Source organism: Canis lupus, chromosome 25, assembly GCF_003254725.2.
Source record: "Canis lupus dingo isolate Sandy chromosome 25, ASM325472v2, whole genome shotgun sequence".
NCBI lineage: Eukaryota > Metazoa > Chordata > Mammalia > Carnivora > Canidae > Canis > Canis lupus.
In genome coordinates, this window is record NC_064267.1 from 10730752 (window position 1) to 10758145 (window position 27394).

Below are 27394 nucleotides of genomic sequence, written 5' to 3' on the forward strand. Positions count from 1 at the left end.
GACTCACATGTCTAATTGCTTCTGTGACTGCTCCACCAAAACAGAACTCTTTGTACTACTTCCCTGGCTAGTCAATCTCTCTTAATATATGGCATCACCATCCACCTAGTTCAGTTGATCCAGCCAAAATTCTAGAAGTCCTCACTGGCTCCACTTTTTCCCCATCACCCGCCCTCAAGGTCCAATCATATTGGATCTATCTCCAACATATATCCCAACAAGTCTATCCTTTTCTCCTTCTATACTGCCACCTACCAGGACCTTATATCTGTACAAGAATACTAGCTCTTAGCTGGTCACCCACTATAGTTTTACCTTTTCTGCTCTATTGAGTCCCCCAACATGACCTTTGTAGGCCATAAGTCAGATCATGTTTAAAGCTTTTGGGGGCTACTCATCATACTTGGGTTCAAACCCAAATTCCTTGCCAGGGCCTCTAAGATCCTATGTGATCTGATCATTGTCTACCTCCCTACTTCTCTTCTACTATTCATCTCTCACTTACTCTAGCCATGCTGACTTTATCCCTGTTCTCTGACCATGTCAAGCTCATTCCTTCCTCAGGGCTTTCATATGTGCTGTTTCTACTGCTTGGAACACACTTCTAACACAAGCAGCTAGATAGGAAGCCATCACCTCATGAGAGGATGAGTCCAGAGAGTCCAGAAAGAAACAAATATTATACACTCAAAGATTCTCAAGAAAAATGTTGGAAAGTCTAGAGTTTCCCCATTCTTCCCCTGAGGGGACTCCAGACATGTGTGGAGCCAGAAATGAAGACTGACTGTTACTCTGGTCCAGCGGTGTTGAGGCTGCTTATATGGCAGGGGGAGTTGAAAATATTCTGATAGCAATGACTGGGGTGGGCACTGGGGAGACTGGGAACATTTCTGGGAGTTGAGAGTTGGGGAGAAAGAGAAGAGCTCCAGAAAAGTTGTAGAATAGGAGAGACTAGGAGAAAAAAGGGAAGTGAGTTTGTTCAAGTGGTTAGGAATTGAGTCACTTGCTTTATACAAAACAAATATAAAGTAGAATGCCTTATTATTCTCTTGGTAATGGAAATGAGCCTCTTTATTATTTTTAAGAATTTATTTATTTATTTGAGAGAGAGAGAAAGCATGAGCAAACGGAGGGGCAGAGGGAGAAACAGGCTCCCCGCTGAGCAGGGAACCTGATATGGGTCTCTATCCTAGGGTCCTGGGACATGATCTGAGCCGAAGGCAGACACTTAACCAACTGAGCCACACAGGTGCCCCAGAAATGAGCTTCTTTAAATGATTGTACCAAGACTGGTCCCATCTGGGGCCAGGGCTCACTTGGGAGATACCCAGGCTCTGCACTTCTATTGAACTAAACAGGTAGCATTTGGCACCTAATTGTGGAAATAAGAGGAATAATGGTAATAATATAATAAGAGGAAGGGAGGTAAACAGAGAAAGAAAATACTTTCTGTGTTCTCTAGGGGTCCAGGTTCTACAGTCAGTGTGTGGTGATAAGGAGAGGAGGAAGTTTGGAGGCAGGTGGGGCTTTTACTTGCCCTCATATTTTCATAAGGTGAGTTCTTCCTGTCTAGTTCTCTGAAGTTGTGCATGTGAACACAGGCTCCCTGTTTTAATGGTTTCTCTCCTGGTTTTAATGGTTGGCAGCTGTAAAGCTGCTTATATTTTAGTCTCAATACACTCAACCTTGCAGACTGATTGTTGTAAAGTCTTTAGCCTAAATGGTATAACTGGCATTATACTAAGGCAGGTATCAACAAACTTTTTTCTTAAAGGGTCACACAGTAAATATTTTAGGCTTCTGGGTAACATCTTATCTCTATTACAATGACTCAACTCTGAAAGCAGCCATAAGCAAAAGGAGAGCAAAGGAGTGTGGCTGTGTTCCATTAAAATTTATATACCAAAACAGTTTTGCAGCCCAAGGACCATGGTTTGCCAAAAAATCCACAAACATTGGTCTTATCCTTGTTTTAAAAAATAAAAATACTGCAGCGTAGTAAGATTTAAAAGGCAGTTCAAGTTTATAGTCTAGTGTGGGGGCTAAGAACATGAATATGGAAACAGTCTTGAGTCAAATCTCTGCTCCACAGTTTACAAGCTGCATGACATAAATTGTTTCACTCTCTTTTCTTCTAACACAAAACAACAATCATACCTAACTCAAGGTAGGCACAAGAGGTGTTGTATAACCCTCCAGCAGCATCCCTTAACTCCATTAAGATTTCTTCAGCAAGATGCATAGATATTCAAAGCAATATGAATGAACAAACAAATAGTCACCCTGGTTATGGTCAGGTAGTGCCACTGAATGAATGAAAACCTTTTGTTCTCATAGGTTTTGAATTTCAGAACTATGTATTTGGGATCTTCAGACTTGTATATATTTCTCAATTCTATATTCTTATTTTTAAACTCATTGTGATTTTTTTTCAAAAAAATATTTTTATTTACTTGACAGAGAGAAGGCACAAGTCGGGGGAAGGACAGAGGGAGTGGGACAAGTAGACTCCCCGATGAGCAAGGAGCCTGATGCAGGACTCAATTCCAGGGCCCGAGATCATGACTTAAGCCAAAGGCAGATGCTTAATCAACTGAGCCATCTAGATGCCCATTTTGTTTTTGTTTAAGATTGATTTGTTTATTTGAGAGAGAGAGAAAGTGTGCACACATGCACACAAGCCAGGGGAGGAGCACAGGAGAGAAAATCCTGAAGCAGTCTCCTTAGTAAGCATGAAGCCTGATGCAGGGCTCCATTCTCAGGACCCTGAGATCATGATCTGAGCCAAAACCAAGAGTTGGCCACTTAACCAACTGAGCTACCCAGGCTCCCCTAAATTCATTGCTTATGTCCTTTTATGATCAATCTTTTGGAATCTTGATGTTTTTCTTCTTGATTTAATTGAGTGCTTCAAAACAAAAAGAAGTCCATTTTAATGTAGCTATATCTGTCCATGCTTACTTCTGTGATTTAGACTAACACAGTAAATGTGCAATCAGGGATTACAGAACAAAGGAATGAGCTTTTCTCTTTTTCCATAGCTCTGTGAATTTGAGTCTTGAGTGAACCACATTCCCCCTGGCTGGAATATGTCTTGCAGTGAAGGAACAAAATAAGAGACTCCATTACAGAGGTGGTCAACAGGAGGGTATAAGAGTAGGTGAGGATTCAGACTGCTGTAATTCAGAATCCTACCTGTCTGGATTTTCTTTGTCCTTTTTACTCCAGAAGGATGGTATGTAGATATTTCCCTTCATTTCTTTGGAGAGTCTGAAAGGTAAGCCCTCCTACTTCTCAAAATAAGAGACACTATTAATAGTTTTTTTTTGGTGGGGGGCATATAATGACTTTGGCTCTGCATTTTATGGACCTTCATGAAATTTTTAAAAAAATTATAGTGTTTGAGGAGAAAGGGAATATCTCTTTCTTCCCATGAAGAAAAATGGAAGGATTTCTGAAGAAAAGATATAAATGAGTCAGGTATATTGCTAGTGCAGGTCCTGGTACTCTGGGGGACTCAAGCAAAGTTGCTCAAGAAGAGAAAGGGCCTGCTACCTGGAATAATTCAAGCAGGCCAAGCAAAGAGCCTCTGGCCTGGCTCCAGGGCCCAAGAGCTAGTGAGAGCACAGTCATCCCACCAAAGCTCCCCAGTCTCTGGAGTAAGAACTTATCATTGTCTGTCTCTGAGTCTAGGCCTGGTGATTCTTCCAACAGCACTAAGAAAGAATTTCACATTTTCAGTGTCCTGTAGGAGTGACACATATCATCATTACAAGGTTTTGCTAGGTCCCTAATGATTATCCATGTAGACACACATCTCTCTAAATTAAGATACCCAGGAACCCTAGAAAAAGGGTTGGAGTCTTGAAGAAGCAGGGGTGGAGGAGTACCTTATATTTCTGGGTGCTAAGCTGAACTCTGGAAAGTGTCACCCTCATCACAAATGTGTGAACACAAATAAGTCATCCTCAAAAGGAGCTCAATCCGCCTGCCCATACTGCATAATGGCATTTTTATGCAAGTAGTATATTCTTAAAGACTTTTCATTACCCAAAACTTGACTATTGTTAAATAAATGTCAACTAAGTTTTTTAGTAATTTTAAGTTTTTCCAAGTTTTACGCATAAAGTAAAACTAACAACATCTGTTACATCATTGCTATTTCAAAGCTCATAATTCAAGTCTGCATCAAATTTGTAAGTTACTGGTGAAGGTGGTGGTGAAATAATGCTGGAAAGAGTGGCAGCCTAGTGGAGGAGAGTATCATAGCTTTAAAGACTGGCCATCTAAAAAAAAAAAAAAAAAGACTGGCCATCTGCTGACAACTAATACTTTCAGATCTCCAGCCAGCCCTGTCCTCTCAACTGTGGTGTCCTAGATGCAATGCTTTATCCTATAGAATGGCTAAAGGCATTTCAGCTATAACATGTCCTGAATTAGCTCCTATCCTCCTCTTCTAAACCAGCTTCTCCTCTTCTCTAGGTAGCATCTCCATAGTCAGGGGGTCACCTTCCACTGCAGTTTTAAAAAAATAATTTGATTTTTATGGAAGTCCTTACAAAAAAACTATTAAAAAATGAGTTAAAAATTATTATTCATCCATAAATACCTCAGTAAATGAAAGTTCATAAAATAATATAATGGAAAATAGGTTTTAAGAAGTTCCCTTCCACTAATAATAAAAAATGCAATAATAATAATAATAATAGGAAGAGGAGGAGTGGTAATAATACTGGCAAAGGTATGGCAAGAAGAAACACTTTCAAGAGACATTGGTATGAAAATAATTGTTACAAGTTTTATAGAAAAAATCCTTGGCCTTAAAAAAATGTTTAGATATACTTTTATCCAGTCATTACACTTCAAATGATCTAGCTTAAGAAAATAATAGGAAAGAAGACAAATAAGTATACACATAAGATTCAAATCACAACATTATTGAAATAGTATGGGATAAGCAGAATTCAACTGCCAGTAGGGCAATGACTAAATCAATTCTGACACGATTCCCCACCTTCTCCTGTTCTTCCCACTTCCTCCAAGAGGCTGTCCCAGTAGCACCTCCATCTCACCCATAGAATTCTTCTGGCTGCAATTTCTTAAAACAATATATTCCCTGCTTTCATATTTATAATTATGTATTTATTTTTTTCTTTCTCTGTCCATTTCATACATTTGACTATAAGATGCATAAAGGTAGGAGCTCTCTGGTTTCTTCACCACTGCAGTCCTTAATTTACAACTTCTGGCACATAATAAGTACCCCAATTTGTCAAATAAATGAACAAAACAGAATTATGCTGCCATAATATTTCTGAAACACAGATGACCTAGGAAATGCCTATAATATGCTATTAGTAGAAAAAAATGAAATTCACATTCAGTATCATTGTAACTATTGGAAAATGCACAGAAAAGATCACACCAGGAAAAAAAAACCCAACAACTCCATATTAGTAATTCTGGCTGGGTGCTAAAAATATGTTAAACAGTATTACTTCCTTTTCCATATTTTTCTATATTCAAAATGTTTTATACTGGAGTGTATTATTTCTATAGTAAAATAATACATAAAGACTAGAGGAGGGATCCCTGGGTGGCGCAGTGGTTTGGCGCCTGCCTTTGGCCCAGGGCACGATCCTGGAGACCCGGGATCGAATCCCACGTCGGGCTCCCGGTGCATGGAGCCTGCTTCTCCCTCTGCCTGTGTCTCTGCCTCTCTCTCCCTCTCTCTGTGTGACTATCATAAATAAATAAAAATTAAAAAAAAAAGACTAGAGAAAACCAAATGAGCAGAAGAATGGAGACAGCAAATAAGGCAGTGCAGAGAACTTTAGGGGGTGACACTGGCCAGCCATGGTGGAGCAGGAGGACAGGGCTGGGAGAGGTGGTGTAGCCTATCTGTAAGCCATTATGGAGTGGCCCAGATTTGTGATCATGGTCAGTGCTGGGCTGTAGGAAAATCTCTTTGGCAAACTACAACCCACAGGCCAAATCCAGCCCCCTCTCTATTTTTGTGAATTAAGCTGTTTTGGAACACAGCCACACTCATTCACTGATGTGCTGTCTGCGGCTGCTTGCATGCTACATAGTTACAACACAGACCATAATGGCCCACAAAGCCTAAAATATTTACTATCTGACCCCTTACAGAAAAACTCCTCTGGCCTCTGATCTACAGGCTGTAACAAACAGAGAAAGGAGAAACCACAAGAAGTGAGGAGGTGGTTGCAAAGGCCACCCTTTCAGAGATAATGTGGAGGATGACTGATGCAGACGGAGGAGCCTTGATGAATACCTGTATCGAGCCTTGATGAATACCTGTATCAACAGGCAGATGGAATAGCAGAAAAAGACTTTCGAGGGGAGGCATTCTTATATCAGCCAGTTACTGCCATTTTAGATAATTACTATTTAAAAGTGCAGCAGGAGGGCAGCCCAGGTGACTCGGCGGTTTAGCGCCACCTTTAGCCCAGGGCATGACACTGGAGACCCAGGATGGAGTCCCACGTCGGGCTCCCTGAATGGAGCTTGCTTCTCCCTCTGCCTGTGTCTCTGCCTCTCTCTCTTTCTCTCTCTTTCTCTCATGAATAAATAAATAAAATATTTTAAAAAAATAAAAAAATAAAAGTGCAGCAGGAAAAGGTAGTAACTACTGGATCACTTACCCGCAGAATCAGAACTGTAGAGGCTGGCAGCTGCTGTGATGGGTCCTGGCGGGTGGATGGCACCTGCTGAGGACCTCTGACTCGCAATCAGGATCCTGCTCTTTGCAGATGGCAAACGGGACATTGCACCCAATCCCAACTGGGGCTTCAGGAGCATGGCCGATCGATAGAAAGTTGGAGGAACTTCATAATGAGTATAGGAAGGAGAACAAAATTCTTCTTTTCCAGGGCGTTCTGTAACCTATGATAAATGACCAGAAGCTTAATCAGAGAAGCCTACATCGTGAGATGAGTATGGAATGTGGTTAGGAGAGCAGGGCTCCAGCAATGGCCACTCTGGCACCATGGAGTTGCTCCATCATGGAGTACTTATCTTCTCTGGGCTCCAGGGTCTTCATCTCTAAGTTAACAACACAACTGGATGACCTCTCAGGTCTGGGGAAAAAACTTACTATACAAGATTTTTAAATTTGATTATTACAAAATCACTGAAATCTGCTCAAGTAGCCAATCTATAAATACATAATCTCAATAAAGTGAGGAAATAGTTTAGCAAATGTTCAAAGACTTATGAAAGTTTCATTATTCCTAATGAGAAAAGGCATGATTTTTATGGCAACCTACTCTGAAGCAGTTGAACTTTACCAATTTATGTTAAATCTTTACTGGGCTACTTGGGAAATAAAATACGCACTGCTAATGCGGAGAAAAGCTTGTTTGGAAAAACAGACCAGTTGATGGAAAAATATGTTTTCAGACCTCTACAATCTGTTTACATCATTAAAACCAGAGACTGTGAATCACCTCATCTGTCTTTCCCAGTAAGTGGGGTGTCCATGAATGTTTGACAAGTTTCACTACAGTGGAAATCCTAGGGCAGAATCTTACTGACTGCTAAATGCCTAGCACCTAGAATGGTGCCTAGAACATAAAGTCAATAAATATTTATTCACTAAAGGACTCATGTTTTTATTCTTACTTAAAGTTAATAACATAATAATCCCATTACTTTTCCTATAGTTAACAGTTTGGGCTAGGACACAACCAATATACCTTTTATATTTGTAATTCTATGGTGACAAAGCCTGTTCATATTATCAGTATTTCCTCATATTAAAAATTAAAAAATAAGATAATAATCTTTATTTCCTCTAAGTTTAAAAAAATAGTGCTTGAGGCTATCTACAAAAAGATACATCTGTTAACTCTGCTCTAAATCACAATGCATTTTGTGTGTCAAACATTTATATGTGTCAAACATTTATTCAGGAATCACAAGGATTTAACAATATTCTGTAAGAGGGGCTACATGGCTTTGATCCAAGCTGTTGAAGAGAAAAACTCTTAATTTGATACTCTTTTAATGTTGAAACAGATACAAAAGTTCTCCTTAAACTGACATTATTGAAACAAAAAGATTAGGCCTTTAAAGCTTTATCATAATCGCATTGTAACATATGCATACTTGCTTTAATGGATAGACTGAATTCAGGTCATAGCAAATTACATTTTGTGAAACATTCTATTACTGCTCTCTGATAGAATTTTTAGCATTCCTTGCTTACCCTCTTTACTATCGACCTTTGGTTTTTTTATTATATTTATGTTCCTCTATTTTTTCATTGTAGTTTCTTAAATTCTGGTGCCACTGCTTGTTGCTTCTAGCATGTGCTCTCATAAAGAAATGATTTCTGTCCTACATCTGTCAGATTTTCAGGATTGCAATATGCTGATTTTGGTAATTACTCAGTTCTTTGAAACTGGAGAGTCAAAAACTCATGATGCTGTCGCTCAGAAGTGACCTTAATGATTTCAGTCACTTCAGCGCCTGTCACTTTGCTGGGTGCTTGGTCTCTGATAAGATGTAACAAATTCTTTAAGAAGGTGAAAAGTATGCCTAATTTGTTTATTTTTGATAAGACAAGGGAATCTACAAAAAAACTTCACACTCATTTCTCTATTGACAAAATACAACAGGTGGCCCTGCACAGTTATGAACACATAGCACTTAACTCCAAATGTTTTTTTCCCCCTCCTTCTCTAATGGAACATTTTTAGAGAAATAATTTTGAAAACAAACTAAAATCCTTGTGATTTCAAACTCCTAAAATTAATCAAGGTACACAAACAAGTTAAATTCTTACAAGATTGCCCCCTTCACATTTTCCCTGTCCTGCTTTCAGTGGGTTGGGCTGGGCAGACACAGGGTAAATGTGGAGGCTTCATCGAGAAGCCACATATATAGATAGCTACTGAGAGTGGACTTGTGATGGTTAATCTGGACAACCTGGTTAGGGCATGGGATTCAGGTATTTGGTTAAAGATTATTCTAGATGTTTATATTTTAAAGATGAAATCAACATTTAAATCAGTAAACCTTGAATAAAGCAGATTATTCTTTATCATGTGGGTGGGCCTCACCCAATCAGTTGAATGCCTTAATAGAAAAAGACTGACCCCCCTTAAAGAGGGAAATCTGCCAGCAGGTGGCCTTTGGACTTGAACTGCAGTGTCACCTCTTCCCTAGGTCTCCAGCCTGCCGGCCCACTCTGCATACTTTGGACTTTCCAGCCTCCACAATTGGATAGGCCAGTTCCTCCAAGTCTGGATAGATACTCACATAATACATACCTGTATGTACCTGTATTTTGGGAGTAGGAAGGGAGACCAGCCCTGATCATGTTGCAAGTACACTACCTCATCCCTGACTTCTCACCCCTGCTCCCTTCTTCCCACCACCTTATACCAAAAATGAAAAGGGATTCCCCAAGGCATCAGTAGGAAGAAATGCCCCAAAGTCCTCAGGATAGGTGCAAGCAGAAAACGGTCTAAAGAAGTAAGCACATTTTATCTTCCTGGCGTGGGCAAGTCCAAGGTGATCTTCAAAGACACTTCAGGAAGCTCTAAATGCCTGTACTGTTCCTGTCAACAGAGAAGGGATGCCCTCTCTCAGAAGAGCCCTTACTCTGACTTATTCTTTTCTACTAATGCTAAGCAGCAGGAATCTATCAATAATGATGAAAGAATCTGAAGCTGGTTTGGGTTTGTACTGTTAAGACTTTCCCATTATTAAAAAGATACAGGACTTCTACAATGGAAAAATACTTCTGTTGCAACTGGTCAAAAATGTGCTCTTTCCCTGGAGACTGGCTGAATCCATCCTGTAACCAGGCAGGGCACACTGGCAGGGGAGGGGCACTGGAACCTCCCTGCACCAAGCCTGAACACAGGAAGGGGACTCACAGGCTTACATCTAGTTGCAGCTCTAGGAGCAAAGGCCAAGGGCCAGCCTATCGATTAAAAGAGGATTATGGAAAAAAAAAAAAAAAAAAGAGGATTATGGCAGGAATTAGCCCAGGACCCATGGGGCTTCTCTGCTCCGTCTGGTAGCCTGTAGATAGGGCCTAGGCCTTGGACACTTCGATTGTGAAGGAAACAGTTCCCAGACAGAGTGGCTGGTGCACAGTGGCACTGTCGCCCCCACCAATGGGGCCTCTCCAAACCTCTCAGAACTACTAACACCACAGAAGCATTCACACTGTCCCGTTTCTCTGAGACTCAAGTAGCTGCTAAAGGATTAAGAATAGGAAATACTTGGGGGGAAAGTATACATAAAACTTAGAAATTATTCTGTTTATTTTTAAAAGACAGAGAGAGAGAGAGAGTGAGTGAGTACAAACAGGGGGAGCAGCAGAGGGAGAGGGAATCCATAGGCTCAATCCCAGGACTCTCAACTGACTGAACCACCCTGGTGCTCCAAAATTATTCTATATTTTATGGATGGAGCAGAAACAATACAGAAAAGACATACACAAAACCAAAATCAGTAAGGGTCACAGAGAAAGAACTGCAGATGGTAACAAGATGTGTGCCGACATGTCCACATAAAATTTCTCTTGTGAATGCATTATTGCAGAGAAAAATCTAGGGGATCTTTTGGGGGGGTGGGGGAAGGAACCAAATTAATTTATTTGAAGGAATGGTACAAATGAAAGAACTTAGGTGGGCATGTTGGTACAAGTTATAGAAAAGGTAAAGATAACTCCGATGTGCTTGGTAACCAGGGGAGTCATCCTAGTGGCTATAGGGAAGCCAGCTGAGGGTTAGCTCTCATCACTGTCTCCCTGGGTGTGCTTGTCAGAGAGATATTCCATCATGCCAGATTTGAGGGCCTAATCTTGCACAAATTGGTTCCTTCTGCAGTGATTCAATGAGAAGAAAGAGAGTCTGGTTATTTAACCAGCTTTGGTCCTAGCAGCCCTGGGGAGGATAAGAGGTCTGCCTTTTAAAGGCCTCACAAGGAGCACCCCAGCCTTAGCAAAGAGCCTAAAGAGAGCCTGATCCTTAGCCTTGGAGGTCGTGGTTAAGGTTTTAGAAATTTGAGAAAAACTCACATTAACCAAGCTCAGAGACCGATGTATAAGACCAGAATGACAACCTGTCCACTGTGTGACATGCCACTGCCTACACAGCCAGACCCTTCATGTCCTTTGGCCAGAACATCCTTTTGCTGCAGGCCCTTATGTGAGAAGCCCACATAAAACAGGACAGCATGCAGCCCTGTATGGCGAAATGAGCCCCTGCCAAAAAGACTGAGTCCCCAGACTCTCCAGTTGGTGTTCTCTCTGCAGAGATGAGAGGTGGGAAGCCTCTCTCCAGCAGGCCCGGAGTCAGAGACAGCGAGGGAGCTGTGTGATCTAGAGCTCACAGACTGCCCCAGGGCAAAACAGATGATCAGCTGCTGGGGCAAGTGAGTGCTAGCCTTGGGCAAGATCTGCTGCTTAGAATAGATTCACCTCTTTTGCTGTGTAAGAGCTGACAACTTCTACTGTAATCAGTACACTCTGTAAATATGTCAGTATAGTCAATCAACCTAAGGTCCAACTTTGGACTTAGGTTTTCTATCTCTCAGAAGCTTCAGTTGCCTTTTGTTTGGAGCCAACATACACGAGTTCTTAATTCTGCTGTCATTCAACATTTACTGACGACGTATTTATGTCAAACACTGTTCTAAACTCTGGGGACCCAGCAGAGAACAACAAAACAAAACAAAACAAAACAAAACAAAACAAAACAAAAAAAACAGAAAAAAATTCCCTGTTCTCATGGATTTTACATTCTAGTTGATGCACCAAAAACAGAAAAAGTATATACACCAGATGGAGATAAGCACTAAGAAAAAAATCAACAAGGAAAGGGGTCTCAGAGAAGGTGAGGTGTCTCTCCAATGAAGAGACACTTGAACAGAAATAGAAAATAAAGGTGACAGCCACTGAGATATCTGGAAGAAGAAAATTCTAATCACAAGGAAGTGCAAAGATCCTGAGGCAGAAGAGGGAGAGGAGGTGAGCCAAGGAAGGAGAGGGGGTTGGGGAGGTTAGAGAGACAGACTGAGTCCATTCTAAAAGCTGAGCCATCCTACATGCTTAAGCTTATGTTCTGAGTGGCCTGGCTGACCTGAAGGATGTTAGGGAGAGGAGTGATCTGACCTGGCTTTCCTTCCAACTGAACACTTGCCTAGCTGCCATGAGGAGGTTGCTTTGGGAGACAAACCTACTTTCTGAGCTCTGGGAGGACAACTTACCACAGCACCCAGTAATGTAAAGGACAGCCCAGTCACAAAATTGGGAGGACATAGAAGAACATCTCCACACTATCCTTGTTCTGTGGCTTTAACTGAGTTACATAAATCCCTCCAAAGCTGTTTCTTCATCTAGACAATGATAAAAACTATAATCTCGACCTCCAGAAAATCACTACAAGGACTAGTGAAGATAGATAAAGATGAAATGTTATGTTGTGTGGGCTTGAAGCATAGTAGGTGCTCAACTAAATGTCAGTTATAATTATTATTTTGACTCAAAACAAAGAGCCCATGCCTAACACATTATTTGCTACCCACTGTGTTTTTCCCATGTATGAATATGAATATCTTTCCATAAAGAAAATATTTCCCCTGAGAACATGAAGTCAGACCACTTTGAACAATATATTTATTTTGGACTTACCCTCCTCTCCTCACTGATCTGGTTTATACAAGACTTATGCTCACTTAAACATGGAAGCCAATTTAAGTGCATACTTAATTAACCTCACATGTATTATACTGAGTGGAATTTAAATGAGTCTCCTTAGATGTCAGCTGTACCTCACCACGATCATCACACTCTCTTCATCAAAAATGTCCATTTGTCCACAAGCTCCTCCCTCTAGTTAAGAACATCCATTTCTGTGCCAGTGGATTCATCAAAATCTGCAATTTGCTAAGGGAGGACATTGTGTTCACAGTTCCCAAAGAAAACACCTACAAACTTTACAGTGTTTAACTTAAAGATCATATCACAATGACAATCTCTTACCTCCTGTAAAAACTTTTCACTCATCTGACTGAAATGGTGCCCTGGGGGCTTGATCCCAGACACCATCAACCCAGAACTGAACACTCGTGGCTTTTGCAAGTCCGGCTTGTATTTCTCATAGAGACTGGCAGGCGGCTTTAGCTCACCACTTGCTGCCTTCTCCTCTTTGGGAAGAGGCATGGCACATGTGGGTGGAGCATAAGGAAGCCCCACTGGAAGCAGTGAAGTGTCCACTTGGCCGAGGGCCTGAGGACTCCTCCGGATGTAGGTGATGATCTTGGGCCTCACATGCTTGGGCTTGGGCAGAATGATGGGCTTGGGTTCTGTCCTCTCTTCTACTTTTTCAACCTGGTGGTTCTCCACTCCCTCCTGTGAGGAAGGGGTGTCCTCAGGATGCAGGAAGACAGGCTCAGGGATCCCACTGGGGCAGGTGCTCTTGTCAGGCACTTTCAGGGGGGTGTTCAACAACCATGCACTGTCATTGGGGGGTGCAGTGGCTGAGGGTGACCTGGCATCTGCACCCAATGTGTCTAGGTCCTGAACACCGCCACTAGGTGGTGGAGGCTGGTGGGTCACATTCACAGTTGTCTCTGGATGGAAGGGTGCCGGGCCACTGAGAAGAGCCCCTGCTCTCCCCAGGGTGCTTTCAGTCTCAGTTGCCTTTTCTAGAATGTTCCTATCTTCTGCGACAGATGTCGTGCTCTCTTTGTGGTCACCTACTTCTGGGCTGCTGCTTTGAGGGCCAAGGGGCTCAGGGACCCCCGGGCTGTTCTCTCCAACAGAAGGGTCTGAAGCACAAGCCGCAGCACTGACTACGTTCCCACTGTCCAGTACTCTCTCCTCACTGACATCTGAGGGCCTGCTGTCAGGTAGGTCATAGGGAATAAAAGATACATGCCCATCACCTGACGAAATGCTGCCAGACGCCACTTCATCCAACTTCCTAGCTGTGCTTGCTGAAATGCTGCCAGAGGGCTGCTTATCAGCAGCTGCCAAGGAAGCAGGGCCTTGCGTGGGGGTGGTCTGGAGAGAATCCTCCTCACCCAGGTGGCCTGCTCTCTTGTCTTGCTCACTCCTGCCTCTTCCCACACCAATGGGGTGCACACTGCTGTGTGACAGGCTACGTGCCCCGGTGGCAGCCTCCTGCTGTGCTTTCCCACCTGGATCCTTTCTTTCGAGGGGTAACATGCCACCTTCCTTTGGGCACCCCAGACACTCGGCCTGGATTGCCTTGAACTCCTGCACAGCCCTGGCTTGGACAAATTTCAGCTCCGGCTTGAGCTCTCCCTTCCCCTGACCTAATTGTGCTTCTGGCTTCCTCAGGACCCCCTTCAGTGCTGAGGCTGAATCCAGACCAGGCTCTGGATGGGCAGAATGTGATGTGCTCTCATTGCTCAAGTCTGGGCCCTGTGCCCTCTCCCTCTGGGTCTCTACAGGGGTGGTCTCCTTGGTTGCTGAGGTAGATGGTTTAGGATGACACACGCTCTTTCCTTCTGAGGTACTGTCAGCTGGAGGAGAAGCTGCTCCTCGAGAGGGGGCTGTCAACATCTTCTGTGGCCCCTCCCTGCCACTGGGCTCAGGATGCAGGGCTTCAGGGGAGTCCAGTGGCGCAGGCTGCAGACGCTGCCAGGTCAGGCTCCCACCAAGGCTCCCACCGTGCTCCTTCATGGGAACATCTGCTACAACGGCAGAGCTGCTCGCTCTTTCCAAAGAATGCCTTCGCAATTCCTCATTGTCAAGGGTCTTTGCCAACTTATCCTTAGGAGCATGCCGGGGAAGTTCAGCATCCCTTTTAGCCAAAACCTCTGGACTGGCCTCAGCCATAACATTCCTCCAAGTTGACAGACTTGGTCCCTGAACACTGCGAGGGGTCTGGAGGATATCTGTGCCTCTCTCCGTTGTGTGCTCGTCATGTAGTCCTCCGTGGACGGTCAGGGAAAATTTAAAATCTTTCAGACTGGTAGGGCCAGCCTGCGATCCTTTCCCAAAGCCCTGAAATTGGTGAAATTCCTTATTGAAATGGGTACTATTCTCTGGCTCGCTTGAATTTGCATTTCCAATTTCATCTGTCAGGTCACATGTCTCGGACTCATCATGAGAGGAACTGACCTCCAACATGATTTGATTGGCATTTGTATCCCCCAGACTTAGGATACTCTCATTATTATTTTTCACTCCATTTCTGTTGTCCCGCAACTGAGCGTAACATGATTTCTTCGGAGCCACTGGGACACTCATTTTCAACCCTTCAGTGGGGGCTGCTGGCCATGCAGTCCTACCTAATGGAAAGAAGTTTCCTTCAAGGCTATTTGATTAATGGGAAATTCTCAAGCTGCTTCTTGCCCCCTGACAATGTCACATTGCAATACCACTTTAATCATTTTCAGAGCAGTCTTAAAACCAAGCATTGTCTTGACATACAGCAGGATGACTTATCTGTTAGGTTCCTGCTGAATGAGAGCCAATTAGTCCATAAGACCTAGAGAAAAATAAAAATAAAATCATGTTATTGGCACTGACAAATAGAGGTTCTCAGGAGAAAAAAGCATGGAAAATACAGATTTATTCATAATTTTCATATTATTATTTCATTCACTCAGTCCATAAATTTCTCCGAAACCTTTCTGATAGTGTGCCTGCTGGCCAACTATGGAGAAATTAAAACATAAAATGATTAATGTTAGAAATGGATTATAAAACATATTGAATCTTAAATTCAAATTTAAAAAATCCACAGGTTCATACTTATACTGATATAAAAGGCTGGAGGAGAAGGAAAAGTTCTTCTTCACAGAATAATACCAACTAACATAAGAAAAATCATACCGTTAGAAAAAAAGTCACCATTTTGTAATCACCAAAGTAATAATTATCTTGCAACCAATGGCTGTGAAAAACATCAGGTGAATGATTGTTGGGGAACAGGATATTCACAGAATCCTAAGGTACCATTCTCCAGATTATTTATTATTTTTCAGAGAGAAAGAGAGAGAGAAAGCAGGTGCACATGAGCTGGGAGTGGGGGACGGGTAGAGGGAGAGGGAGAAAGAGAATCTTGAGCAGGCTCCATGTTCAGCAGGCAGCCTGATGCAGGGCTCAATCTCACAACCCTGAAATCATGACCTGAGCCGAAATCAAGAGCTGGATGCTCAACCAACTGAGCCAGCCAGGCAGCCCAAGATAACTTTATTATAAAAGGAAAATTTTTACTTTTACTATGAAGAAATCTGGTAGATATCACCTTAACCAAGTGATCAATTTTTAAAACCAATAACAGAAGCTGATACCATGTGCTCCTGATGTTAGGTAGTTCTCAGTGCTTACATCACCTATGTAGTATTTTTGCTATAAATGTTCAACCTGAATTTAATCATGAGGAAGTAACCAAGCAAATTTAAACTGATGGACATTTTACAAAATAACTGGCCTTTACCCCCAAAATGCCAGTGTATAATCTGTATACAATGCATGCTCCTTGACTGGATCTTAGATTGAAAAAAAAAAAAAAAAAAAAAAAGCTAGCGGCACCTGGGTGGCTCAGTCAGTTAAGCATAGAATTCTTGATTTTGGCTCAGGTCATGATCTCAGGCGTGGTGAGATCAAGCCCTGCCTCAAGTTCCACGTAGAATCTGCTTACGATTTTCTCTCTTCCTCTCCCTCCCTCTCTCTCTCAAAAAAAAAAAAAAAAGTTAGCAAAGGACATTATTGGAACAATTAAGGATTCAATATGGATTGTATATTAGGTCAAGGTATTTTATCCATGTTAACTTTCTTAGTATTGTGAATATATCCGAGATATGCTTTGCTCTTGGAAGATATGTGCTTTTAAACATGACATGCTTTAGACATGGCATGTGCTAACTTATTCTCCAATGGTTCAACAAAGAGAAGTGTGTGTGGTGTGTGTGTGTATGAGAGAGAGAGAAAGAGAAAATGGAACTATACCAAAGGATAATAATTGGCAAATTTAGGTGACCCACTCTACAACACCTAGAATTATTCTATAGTTTTGAACACTTTCAAAATAAGAAGTTGGAGGAAATCATATCCCAGCCTTCAGGGCCTGCATGATCCAGCCCCTACACACCTTTCCAGCCTCACCTCCTACTACTTATCCTCTTACTCTCCAGACTGCAGGCACACTGTCCTCATCCTTCACATTACTGGTCACCTCCTTCCCTGCTTTGGGGCCTTTATACTCTTCCATCTGCACAGAATGTGGACTCTTCTCCCGACATGATCATACAAATTCAGACTCATAATACAGGACTGTATGATTAAACAATACATATAAATATGTTAACAAACTGTGCTAACTGCACCCACGTGAGGTGCATTTTCCCAGAGTGAGGCATGCAATTTTCATGTGCTTCACATCTGTTACTATAAAAAATTAAGACTGATGACCTTAGAAGTAAATGGTATTTTATCTTAGAAAAAATCCATTAATTAACTTCTAGGTCCAAAAGGAGTTTAAAGATTTTATAGGCTTGTAGTCTCTATGATGCTTAATAGTCTTCCAAGTATTGCTCCTACTGCTAGAGTAGGAGTATCTACACAGTATCTCCCTGTGTCCGGAGATCCATCAACTTTCTTGGCAACCCAACAGCCCTCCATGCAGGGCTACCACCAAACTAGCCCAGAGTGGAGATTTGCCTCTCTAGAGCAGTGCATTACAATCCTTCTTCCACCAGAAACAACCCTTCAGGTATCTGTAAAGAGCTACTATACTCCCTTCCTCCTCCAAACCTATTTTCCTTGTTAAAGAACTCATATTCTCCCAACTGTTGGAGTATGTTTAGAAAACTCCCACCATCTAAATCCATGCTCTGGGGAACCTGAAGTCTCTCCTAAACAGGCTACTCACAGGTGCACACAATACTCCAGCTTTAGGTGCATCATCCAGGGTCCTGTGAAACCAAGACCTCCATTCACTTAGTTACACCTCTAACTACATGATCTAAGAATGCCCTTTCCATGGCCGCACAAATCATCCTGTTAATTCTTTATCAGTTGAAATGCCAAAGTACTATAGGAGTCACTGCTAATCTAGAGGGATTCAATCCTAAAAATCTATAGCTGGTTTTTAGCATCCATGGGTAGGACCATAAAAACCTACCTCTGGAACTTCATCTTTTTGGTCTAGGTCCATTGTTCTATCCTATTTAAAACTTTTTGGGCCCATTCTTAATTTTTCATACAAAATATTTGCATTCCATTCTGTTTTCATACCATCTCCAAAGAGGTAAGTGTGCCTTCCTTATTATCATTCATTTCACTGATACCAATGTCAGGAAAACAGGTCAGGGGACAAAGCAGCAGCACCTGGCACCAGGAAGAAGTCTCTCCACAATGGTCCTCACTTGCTCCTCAGCATTCCATGAGCACACTCACACATGCAACCCTCTACCCACTGGGCCCTGTAGTTACATGTTCCCACGTCATCCACGAGAATGTTCTAAGAGGAGAAACTCTTGTCAATCATGTTGCTGAAATAATTATAATATTACCTTCCCTCAAACAGAGAAAAGAGAGTAAATTAAAGTGAAGAAATCTGCCTCAGCCTGTTCTACACAGTACCTAATGTTCTTCTAAGGACTGCTGTTTATTTTTCTCAGTATTCATAACTCAACAATTACCAATGATTTTTAAAATCCAACATGGGATCAGCATCAGACTCACTAGCATGTAGTTTGAGCACTACATCGTCCCTTTGCCAACAAACAAAATGTCTTTGCCCATCTTTGTTAATCAGGCATGGCTTTAGCTCTCCCCAGCTCACAGTCTCTGATGATGGGTTTGACCATCTCATCTAGAACTCTTTCAGTTGAATGCATATACATTTCTGAATCATTAAGTGGACTGATAACATCTCTGTGCTCATATGCAATCTCTTCATCCATTTGCCACTTCAATTTCCTGTTAGCATGTTTGTTCTGTCAGTAAAGCATGAAAGGCATTCTCAGAGAAACTCAGGAGATCCACCATCTCTGCACCAACCACTAACACAATCATGAGCGAACCTGGCTAACTGACAAAATTCTCAGCTTGACATCCAAAGGCTGATGAATGCTAGGCCCATTTATGCTTCCAGATTTAATCCTCCTTACTCTTCTACTTAAAATTGTACACCTACCCAACAACTCCACCTTCTGAGCTCAAAGGCCATCTGCTCTGTGAAGACTTTCCTAAATTCTCTCTCCCTTCCCCCTACCAAAAAGGTGAAGAGGCTAGATACTGTCTTTCCTTGCCCTGAATCCCCAGATATTTCCTTTTAACACTATCAAACTATGCTTTTTAATTTTTTTTAGTATTTTATTTATTTATTCATAAGAGACACAGAAAGAGAAAGAGGCAGAGATACAGGCAAAGGGAGAAGCAGGCTCCATGCAGGGAGCCCAACGTGGGACTCGATCCCGGGTCTACAGAATCACACCCTGGGCTGAAGGCAGGTGCTAAACCACTGAGCCACCCAGGTTGCCCAAACTATGCTTTTGTACATCCTATTTTATTATAGTTAAGTATGCCTTTTTATTACAGTTACATGTGTCTTATTTTTATTATGGTCACATATGTTGGTCTAATTTCTTTATTAAACTATCAGCTAACAGCTCAGACACTTCTGTTTCCCAGGCAGTGCCTGGGACAGGACTTTGCACACTAATAGTAGACCCTTGGAATGAAGCAATCTATTCTCAACTGGTGCTCAAAATGGCAAGTCACTTTCAGGACAGCACAGGCTCTATTTTTTTTTCTTTTCAGTCTTTTAAGATGGAGATTCTAAAGCCACCCTTCCCAGCTGAGTAACTGATTAGGCGCCTTCACTACAGGAGGGTTGTACCAGAATGTTCAAGGGAGAGTATGTAGAAAAATACATTCTCATCATCACTATTTGGTTTATATTTGCTATAATATTTAATTTGAAAATAAATAAAATGCATGGGATTTTCATGTTATTAAAAAGGGGGCTGGGTTTTAAAAGATTGCAAAACAGTGTTGTACAGCCTTCTTTAGCTGCCAGGTCTTCTGTGGAATGCTTTATCAGTGTGTGAATTTTCATATAAATGTTCAAGCACTATGCCTTTGAATATAAATGCAATTCCATCCAACTTAATAAAATGTATCTGCCAAAGAAGCTCCAGCTGCAACTCCTACCATGCGATAAATTATCCTTCAGAAACTTTAGGATACAGAGAACTGTATAAGTTATGAGCCCAATATTTAACAGTAAATACAACAAAGCAGAAAAGTCAAAATGCCAAATTTCAAATTTCAGTTGACATTTTTATGGACCATATATTTAGGTCTATAATATTTCACTACATTTAATAGGCTAATTTTATACGACATCACTTGCAAATAGTTACATACAAGTCGATGTACTCATCTGCTTTAGAAAGGTCCATGGTAATCATACCTCTGTATTTTCTGCAATTGTAATTACTTAATAATAGCCAGGTTCTTGGTCCTATCATAACGCTATGTTTATTCTCAACAGGCACAAGTATAGGTATCCTAAAACTTAATGCACAAGAGATCAAATGTGTTATAAGTTGTTTCACTACAAAATGGTTAAAAGTTGAATTCTGGTTGAGGAATGGTAAATACGTGTTCAGGGATGCTGTAGCTATCTGTGGTGCTGAATTTGGCAAAAGTATGCAAAATCATGTAAAAATATAACAACTCTCCGGAGCCTGCTTTACTCTCCTTATCTACGTACATGACTTGAGTAGTACATCACATATTATTCTAATATATAAACAAGATTGTGCTCAGAAAGAATATATGTGTGTTTTTCTCAACAATAGAGACTATTTTATTTTTACTTCAATAAAAAGAGCAAAGAAGAATATACATATAAATAAAATGCTGATATATGCCCTATTACAGAGAGCCAAGAAAAGGAGCAACTTCACTTTTCATAGGTTACATCAATCTTACATTTAAGCAAAATATTAAATTGATACCTAAAGTTTCTCCAATAAAATGCTGCATGTTTCTCTACAATAAACCTTATTTGCATCTACCAACAAAAAGTATTTGTTTTCTCCTTTGAAAAATGAATCCTTCCCCTCCAGCACAGAATTTTACCCAGAAAATATAGGGTGTTAATTTCTTACCTATTATGCTTAATAATTATTTTGCTTTGTTTTTGTCCTGCATGATTTTTTTTCCAAAATGGAAATACTTACATTGCCAATTATAAAAAAAAAAAAATGGATCTCATACTTAAAAAGGGGTCAAACATACCAAAGTCCCTTACTCTCACCCTAAGAACTGAGTTTGGCATTTAGAACCCTAGATTTTTTTTATATATATACTCAGAGAATGAGTATAACTCCAATTTTTCCACTTTGCATGTCATGGACATCTCCACACATAAATACATGGATTAATATTCTTTATAATTTTTTAAAATGGTCACTTTTGCAATAATTTACCCACCAATCTCGCTATCATTTAGATTTTAAGTCATTTTCAGTTTTTGCCTTTTAAAATAATTTTTCATGGAAAATTGCTGAATGGTTATCTTTATTGAACCCCTTATTTTCTTAGGATTTATTCCTAAAAACAGAACTACCGTGTAAACAGGTATGCATATGTGTACTTTAATACACAACTCTGAGAGGTTTTATTTTGTTTCCTATGCCTAGACTATATGCTAGGGTCTGGCACATATTGGATGTCCTGTAATTAAATGAATACATATTGCTCTCAAGGAAAAAAAGTCTCAGTCTTCATTCTATCCCTCTCCCTATTTCTTGCTCCATCTCCTCTCTCTCAAAACTTTGTAACTACCATGACCCAACCATTTATCATTCAAATGGGGACACTTTTTTCTTGCTTAGGATTTTTCCCAATTTTTAAATTAAAGTATAATTTATATACAGTAAAATTCACTCCTCTTACAAAGTTCTGCAATTTTGGCACATGTATACCATCCTGTGACCACCACCAGCACAATCAAAACACAGAAGATGCATGAGCTCCAAAAATCCCCAAAGCCCTTTTGTACATCAATCATTCCCTGCCTGATCCCCAGTCCCTGGCAACCAATGATCTGGTTCCTGTTCCTATGATTTCGCCTTTTCCAGAATGTTATTTAAATGTAACTAACAAAAAAAAAAATGTAACTAACACAGTGTGCAGACTTCTTTCAGCACCATGCATCTGAGACTCATCATGGTGTTGCGTGTCTCAGTAGTCTGTTCTTTTTTATGGCTAAATAAGTTTCCAGGCTATGTACCACAGTTTACCCATTCTCATGCTGAGGGACATCTGGGCTATTTCCAAGTTTTGGCAACTACAAATGAAGATATGAGAACATTCACATACAAGTGTTTGTATGAAACTGGAGTACTTGGTGGGGGGGGGGGGGGGGAGTTCAAAAATGCTAAATCAGCAGAATACCATCACACCAACTATTAACTGGACACACAGTCACCCTGTTTAGAACTGACTTCTCACCACCCAAGATTACCTGATCCCTATGTTTATCTACCTGTTTATTACTTGCCTCCTCTCATCCTATATAAGCTTTGGGAGAGCAAGCATCTCCTCCTCTGTTCTCCACTCTATGTTCACTCAACACTAGGAATTCATTTTCAACACCTGAATAACATTTACTGTTACCAGGCGCTGTTCTCAGCACTTTGCTGCCTTTAATTCATAACAACCCTCCAGCTAGATATCACCACCTTGTTTTATCAAAGAAGAAAAGGAGGCAGAAAGAAGTGAAATAACTTCTAAGAGTAAATGGAAGACTTGGAATCTGAAGCCCCAGCTATCATGCCACTCTTCCATGGAATCATCATTTTTTTAAATTGAAAGGCTAAAAAAAGTCTTGTTATTTTGTTACTACTTTACCTTTGGTAAGGTTGCATTTCATATGCCATTTGCACTTATTCTCTCATATCTCATATTTGAGATATCTACATATCTCTGGAGTGAAGTTATTGTTATTTTTTCAAGCAGGCTCCACACCCAATGTGGAGCCCAACATGGGGCCTGAATTCATGACCCTGAGATCAAGACCTGAGCTGACTGACAAGAGTCCAAGCTTCACAGACTGAATCACCCAGACACCCTATTTTTAATGGCAAACATGAGAGACAAGCTATTTCCAGAACTCAGATTTTATCAAGAGAGAATGAGATATTTGTGTTTAAGGACCTGTCCCAGGGAACGGGGGCCAGACAGAAGACCTCTAGACTACCAATGGCCTCACAATGTCCATTCCCAGCCACCCCAAGCTTTCCCTTTCATAATTATTAGTGCCATCATCTATCTCATCACCAAAGCTAGAAACCTAAAAGCTTCCTTGGTCCTTTCCTTTGACTCACACCCTATCCATCAGCGAGGGCTATCAGATGGACTTCCCAAAGCCATCACCAGCCCATCCACTTTTCTCCCTCTCTGCTACCACATCATCTCCCACATAAGCCACTTACAAATCTCCTATCAGATCTCCTGGCTTCCAATCTTGCTTCTCTAATGAGCCGTTTCCCCTTCACAAAGCATCCAGAGTGACGTGTTGGCATATGAATAGTCATTTCACTGCCACAAACCCTCCCATGACCTCCTCACTTAGACCTGTGTAGCCCTGAGAAACCTCTCCCAGCCCCCAAACTCCTCCCCTGGCAGCCTGTCCACAGGCTCTGCATTGCTCTTCACTGCTTGCACACTCCATTCCTGGCTCTCCACATGGCTGGACCCTTCTTACATATCTGGTTGGTCTTAAATGAGCCCTGACCAGACAGGCTTTCTTTGAGGTTCATCCTCTGCCCCCAGCCATAGTCCTTGATTCTTCCACAGCCTTTATTAGTTATTCTCTGTGTTCATTTGTTCATTGTCTTCCTCTCCCAATGGGACATAAGCTCTATGAGACTAAGGACCATATCTGCCCTACTAGCCACTAATCTCCATTGACCATGACAGTGTCAACACACTGTAGGCATTCAATAAGTACCGTTGAGTTAATTAATATATGGTGGCTAAATGGAATTCTTCCCAACATACTTAGCTCTCTGGGTAATGCCTTGTTGAGCATATATCCATCACAGAATATCGCTAAGTATTCAAGATGGAAAGAAATAGAGACATTAATTAGTTCAAGCCTCTCATTTTACATGAGGAAGCTGCAATCCAGAGAGACGTGGTCCAAGTCCACCAGCAGAGAGCTGTCACAGCATAGGGGCCTGGCTCCCCATGGCCAGACTAGCACTCAGCCACCTTCTACAGCCTCCCAGAAACAGCCTCTCACATTAGGAAGGTGAGAGAAGAAAGGTAATGTGGACACAGGATTCAAAGGGCTCTGAGACACAGCCAACTGACTGAACATCAACTGATTTAAAAAAAAAAAAGAGAATAAACAATAGAAAATAAAAGATATAAAAGAAAAAAAAAAAAAAAAAAAAAAAAAAAAAATAAAAGATAAGTAAAAGAAAGGTCCTAATCCTCAAAGAAACTGCCATCTCCTGAGGGAAAGGAGATATACTGTATACACAGCTAATAACTGTAGTAATAAAAGCAAGGCAGGGTGCAATAAAATATGCTGTTAAAAACAAATTCTAATCACCACATAACAGCAAGAAGGAAATTATAATGAGGGGCTGGGAAAATTAGATCTTTGCCCCTTGTTGCAATTTATGAATGTGTCCATGTATGTTGTGTGTGTGTGTGTGTGTGTGTGTGTATGTGTGTCCATGTGTAGACTCCAGCCGGCCACTAGACACTCACATGCACCAGAAATTGTTGCAGCATTCAAGGCCTGGTTTAGGATTTGTAGGTGTTGCTGGGGTCACATGTTCCCCCCCCCATTTTTCCCCAATGACCCAGTTCCTTACCATGTCTTTACCTGTTTTCCCCCCAGTGGTGAAAGGCTAAGAAAAAGAAGCCTCTTAGCAATTGCGCTACTAAATATTTATCCGAAAGATACAAACATAGTGATTTGAAAGGACACTGCATCCCAATGTTTATAGCAACAATGTTCACAATAGCCCTTCCACTATGGAAAGAGCCCAAATGTCCATCAATAGATAAATGGAAAAAGAAGATGAGGTCTATATATAAAATGGAATATTACTCAGCCATCAAAAAAATGAAATCTTGCCATTTGCAACAACATAGACGGAACTACAGGGTATTATGCTAAGTGACATAAGTCAATCAGAGAAAGACAATTATCATATGATTTCACTCATATGTAGAATTTAAGAAACAAAACAAAGGATCATAGGGGAGGGGAGGGAAAAATAAAATAAGATGAAATCAAAGAGGGAGACAAACCATAAGAGACTCTTAACCAGAGGAAACAAACTGAGGGTTGCTAGAGGGGTCAGGGTGGGAGGATGGGGTAACTGGGTTATGGGCATTAAGGACAGCACATGATGTAATGAACACTGGGTGTTATATGCAACTGATGAATCACTGAACTCTACCTCTGAAACTAGTAATACACTATATGTCAATTAATTGAATTTAGATAAAATAAAAGAAAAGAATTCCAAGTCTAAAAAAAAAAAGGTAGGAAAAAACGCTTCTATGAAATTCAAAACTGCTTGTTCCAAAAAGGATTTTGTGGGGAAAAGGGACAAACAGCTGAAATGAGGCATGGGGATTATCGATGGATCTCATATCTACTTACCAGAAAAACTGGGACTTATCTGTTCTGGTGAAAGAAGAAAATGTTGTCATTTAGTTTAAAAGACTGACAATTTCAAAAGGTAGGAAGAGCAACTGAATCTGTCAAGAGTTGGTGATAAATTCTCTGCCATTCTTTGAGGCCACTGAGAAAAACTGATATATTGAAGACTAATATTCTATCTACAAAATACTAAACAAGATCCAAACTCTTCCAACATTATTACGTGCTTGTATTTATTAATAGGAGACTAAAAAGAGAGACACGGACATTAAATCTAGATGAAATAAAATACTTTTTGATTTAAGAAAATGGAATGTATTTACATATGGGCATTTCCACTGGCATCACAAGGGCCCAGTCAGCCTTGTTGGAGGGGTATTTTAAAAACTGAGTTCAACTGTATGCTTGCAAGGCATGTGCTTTCTCCTTCTCCAGTGGCTATGTGGCCTTTTAACTCACACCTGGTTGATTCACTGCCTATGCCACCTGTCTGGCACCTGAGGACCTACTCTTAGAGCATCTTTTCTTATTTACCTGCCCAAATACTGATGCAACACTGGGATATTCCTCATGTATTTCGTGCTCCATTTCTAACCAAATACCTTACGTGTGAATATTCTTGACAAACCCACTTCCTCCTTTCTTTCCTACCACTAGTCTTATGGCTTCTATAATGTGGATGATGGGCCAAGCAGTTACAGAAGAATCCTTAAATCTACCTGAGCAGGTACACTGGAGGCTGACTCATGTAGGGAGGTTCGGAGGGTCTGACTTCACTCAAGCTGAGAAGGCAGTACAAATACTTCCTCAAACTCCTCTGTTAGGCTCCACTCAACCCAGCTTCTCCAAATGAGTTTATTTCAACACAGTAAGCACACTTGAGCTGTACATCCTTGACTCTCTTCTGTTCTGTGTGTGTTTAGGCCCTGAGAATGGACATCAGCATTCATGATGGGTATGGCACATGACCCTCATTTATCTGCAGGACTACAGGCTGTAAACCTTGGATTGTCTGCTATCTGAAAGGAAGCAGGAATTCTTTCTACCATCATCAGGGATAAAGTGAGACTCACCTCCAACTCAAAACCCTGTACCAGGTCACTAAAAATGGACTCTTTCAAATTGTTTTCTTTCTGGAATGTGATTTTTTCTTTCATCAGAAGCACATAACCTATCTTCTGTCATATAAACTAGTTAGCTAGAATGATGAAGCTAAAAATTTAACACCCTGGTGCAGCCCAAGCAAAAAAAAGTTTGCAAACAACCAGAAAGCAAATAAATCAACTGTATGGTGACTGCAAAAGCCTCCAACTGAACAAGAAGGTATATTTACTTTCATGCCCAGGGCTTTTTGTTTGATGTCTCTGCATTTTCATTAATTATACTATGTTAATGAGCAAGGCATTTTGGATCACCATGCTTGGAATGTCTTTATCTTTAAAGAAGAGATAGAGACATGAACATAAACAGAAAAGGAAAGAATATATCACTTAGTTTTGAACCAATTTAGCCCAAAAACATGCAAGAGAAATAAATGAATATACACAGGGGAAAAGGAGTAGTTTTTCCTATACAATTGAGATAAAGGAATAATATTGCTTTAGTTGACTTATAGGAATCTCCCATTTCCTTAGAACTTGAAGAATAAAAAAGAAGATACTTCTATTCCCCCCAAAATTCGAGATTTCTTTCTTAAAGAGTACCATGTCAGTATGTATTTG

The 27394-nt window shown here is 40.9% G+C and overlaps 1 protein-coding gene across 10 annotated transcripts in view; it reads right to left on the minus strand.

Moving 5' to 3' along the window:
* MTUS2 (microtubule associated scaffold protein 2) overlaps positions 1-27394 on the minus strand; it is a 588485-nt gene that overhangs the window by 381957 nt on the left and 179134 nt on the right. For all 10 annotated transcript variants that reach the window (XM_035720080.2, XM_025462603.3, XM_025462600.3 and 7 more), the window contains 2 exons: positions 13028-15506; positions 6669-6909 (listed from right to left, as the gene is read on the minus strand). In XM_035720080.2, the coding sequence (XP_035575973.2) occupies positions 6669-6909; positions 13028-15265 (2479 nt within the window). In that variant the 5' untranslated portion in view covers positions 15266-15506. The remainder of the gene's footprint in view (positions 1-6668; positions 6910-13027; positions 15507-27394) is intronic.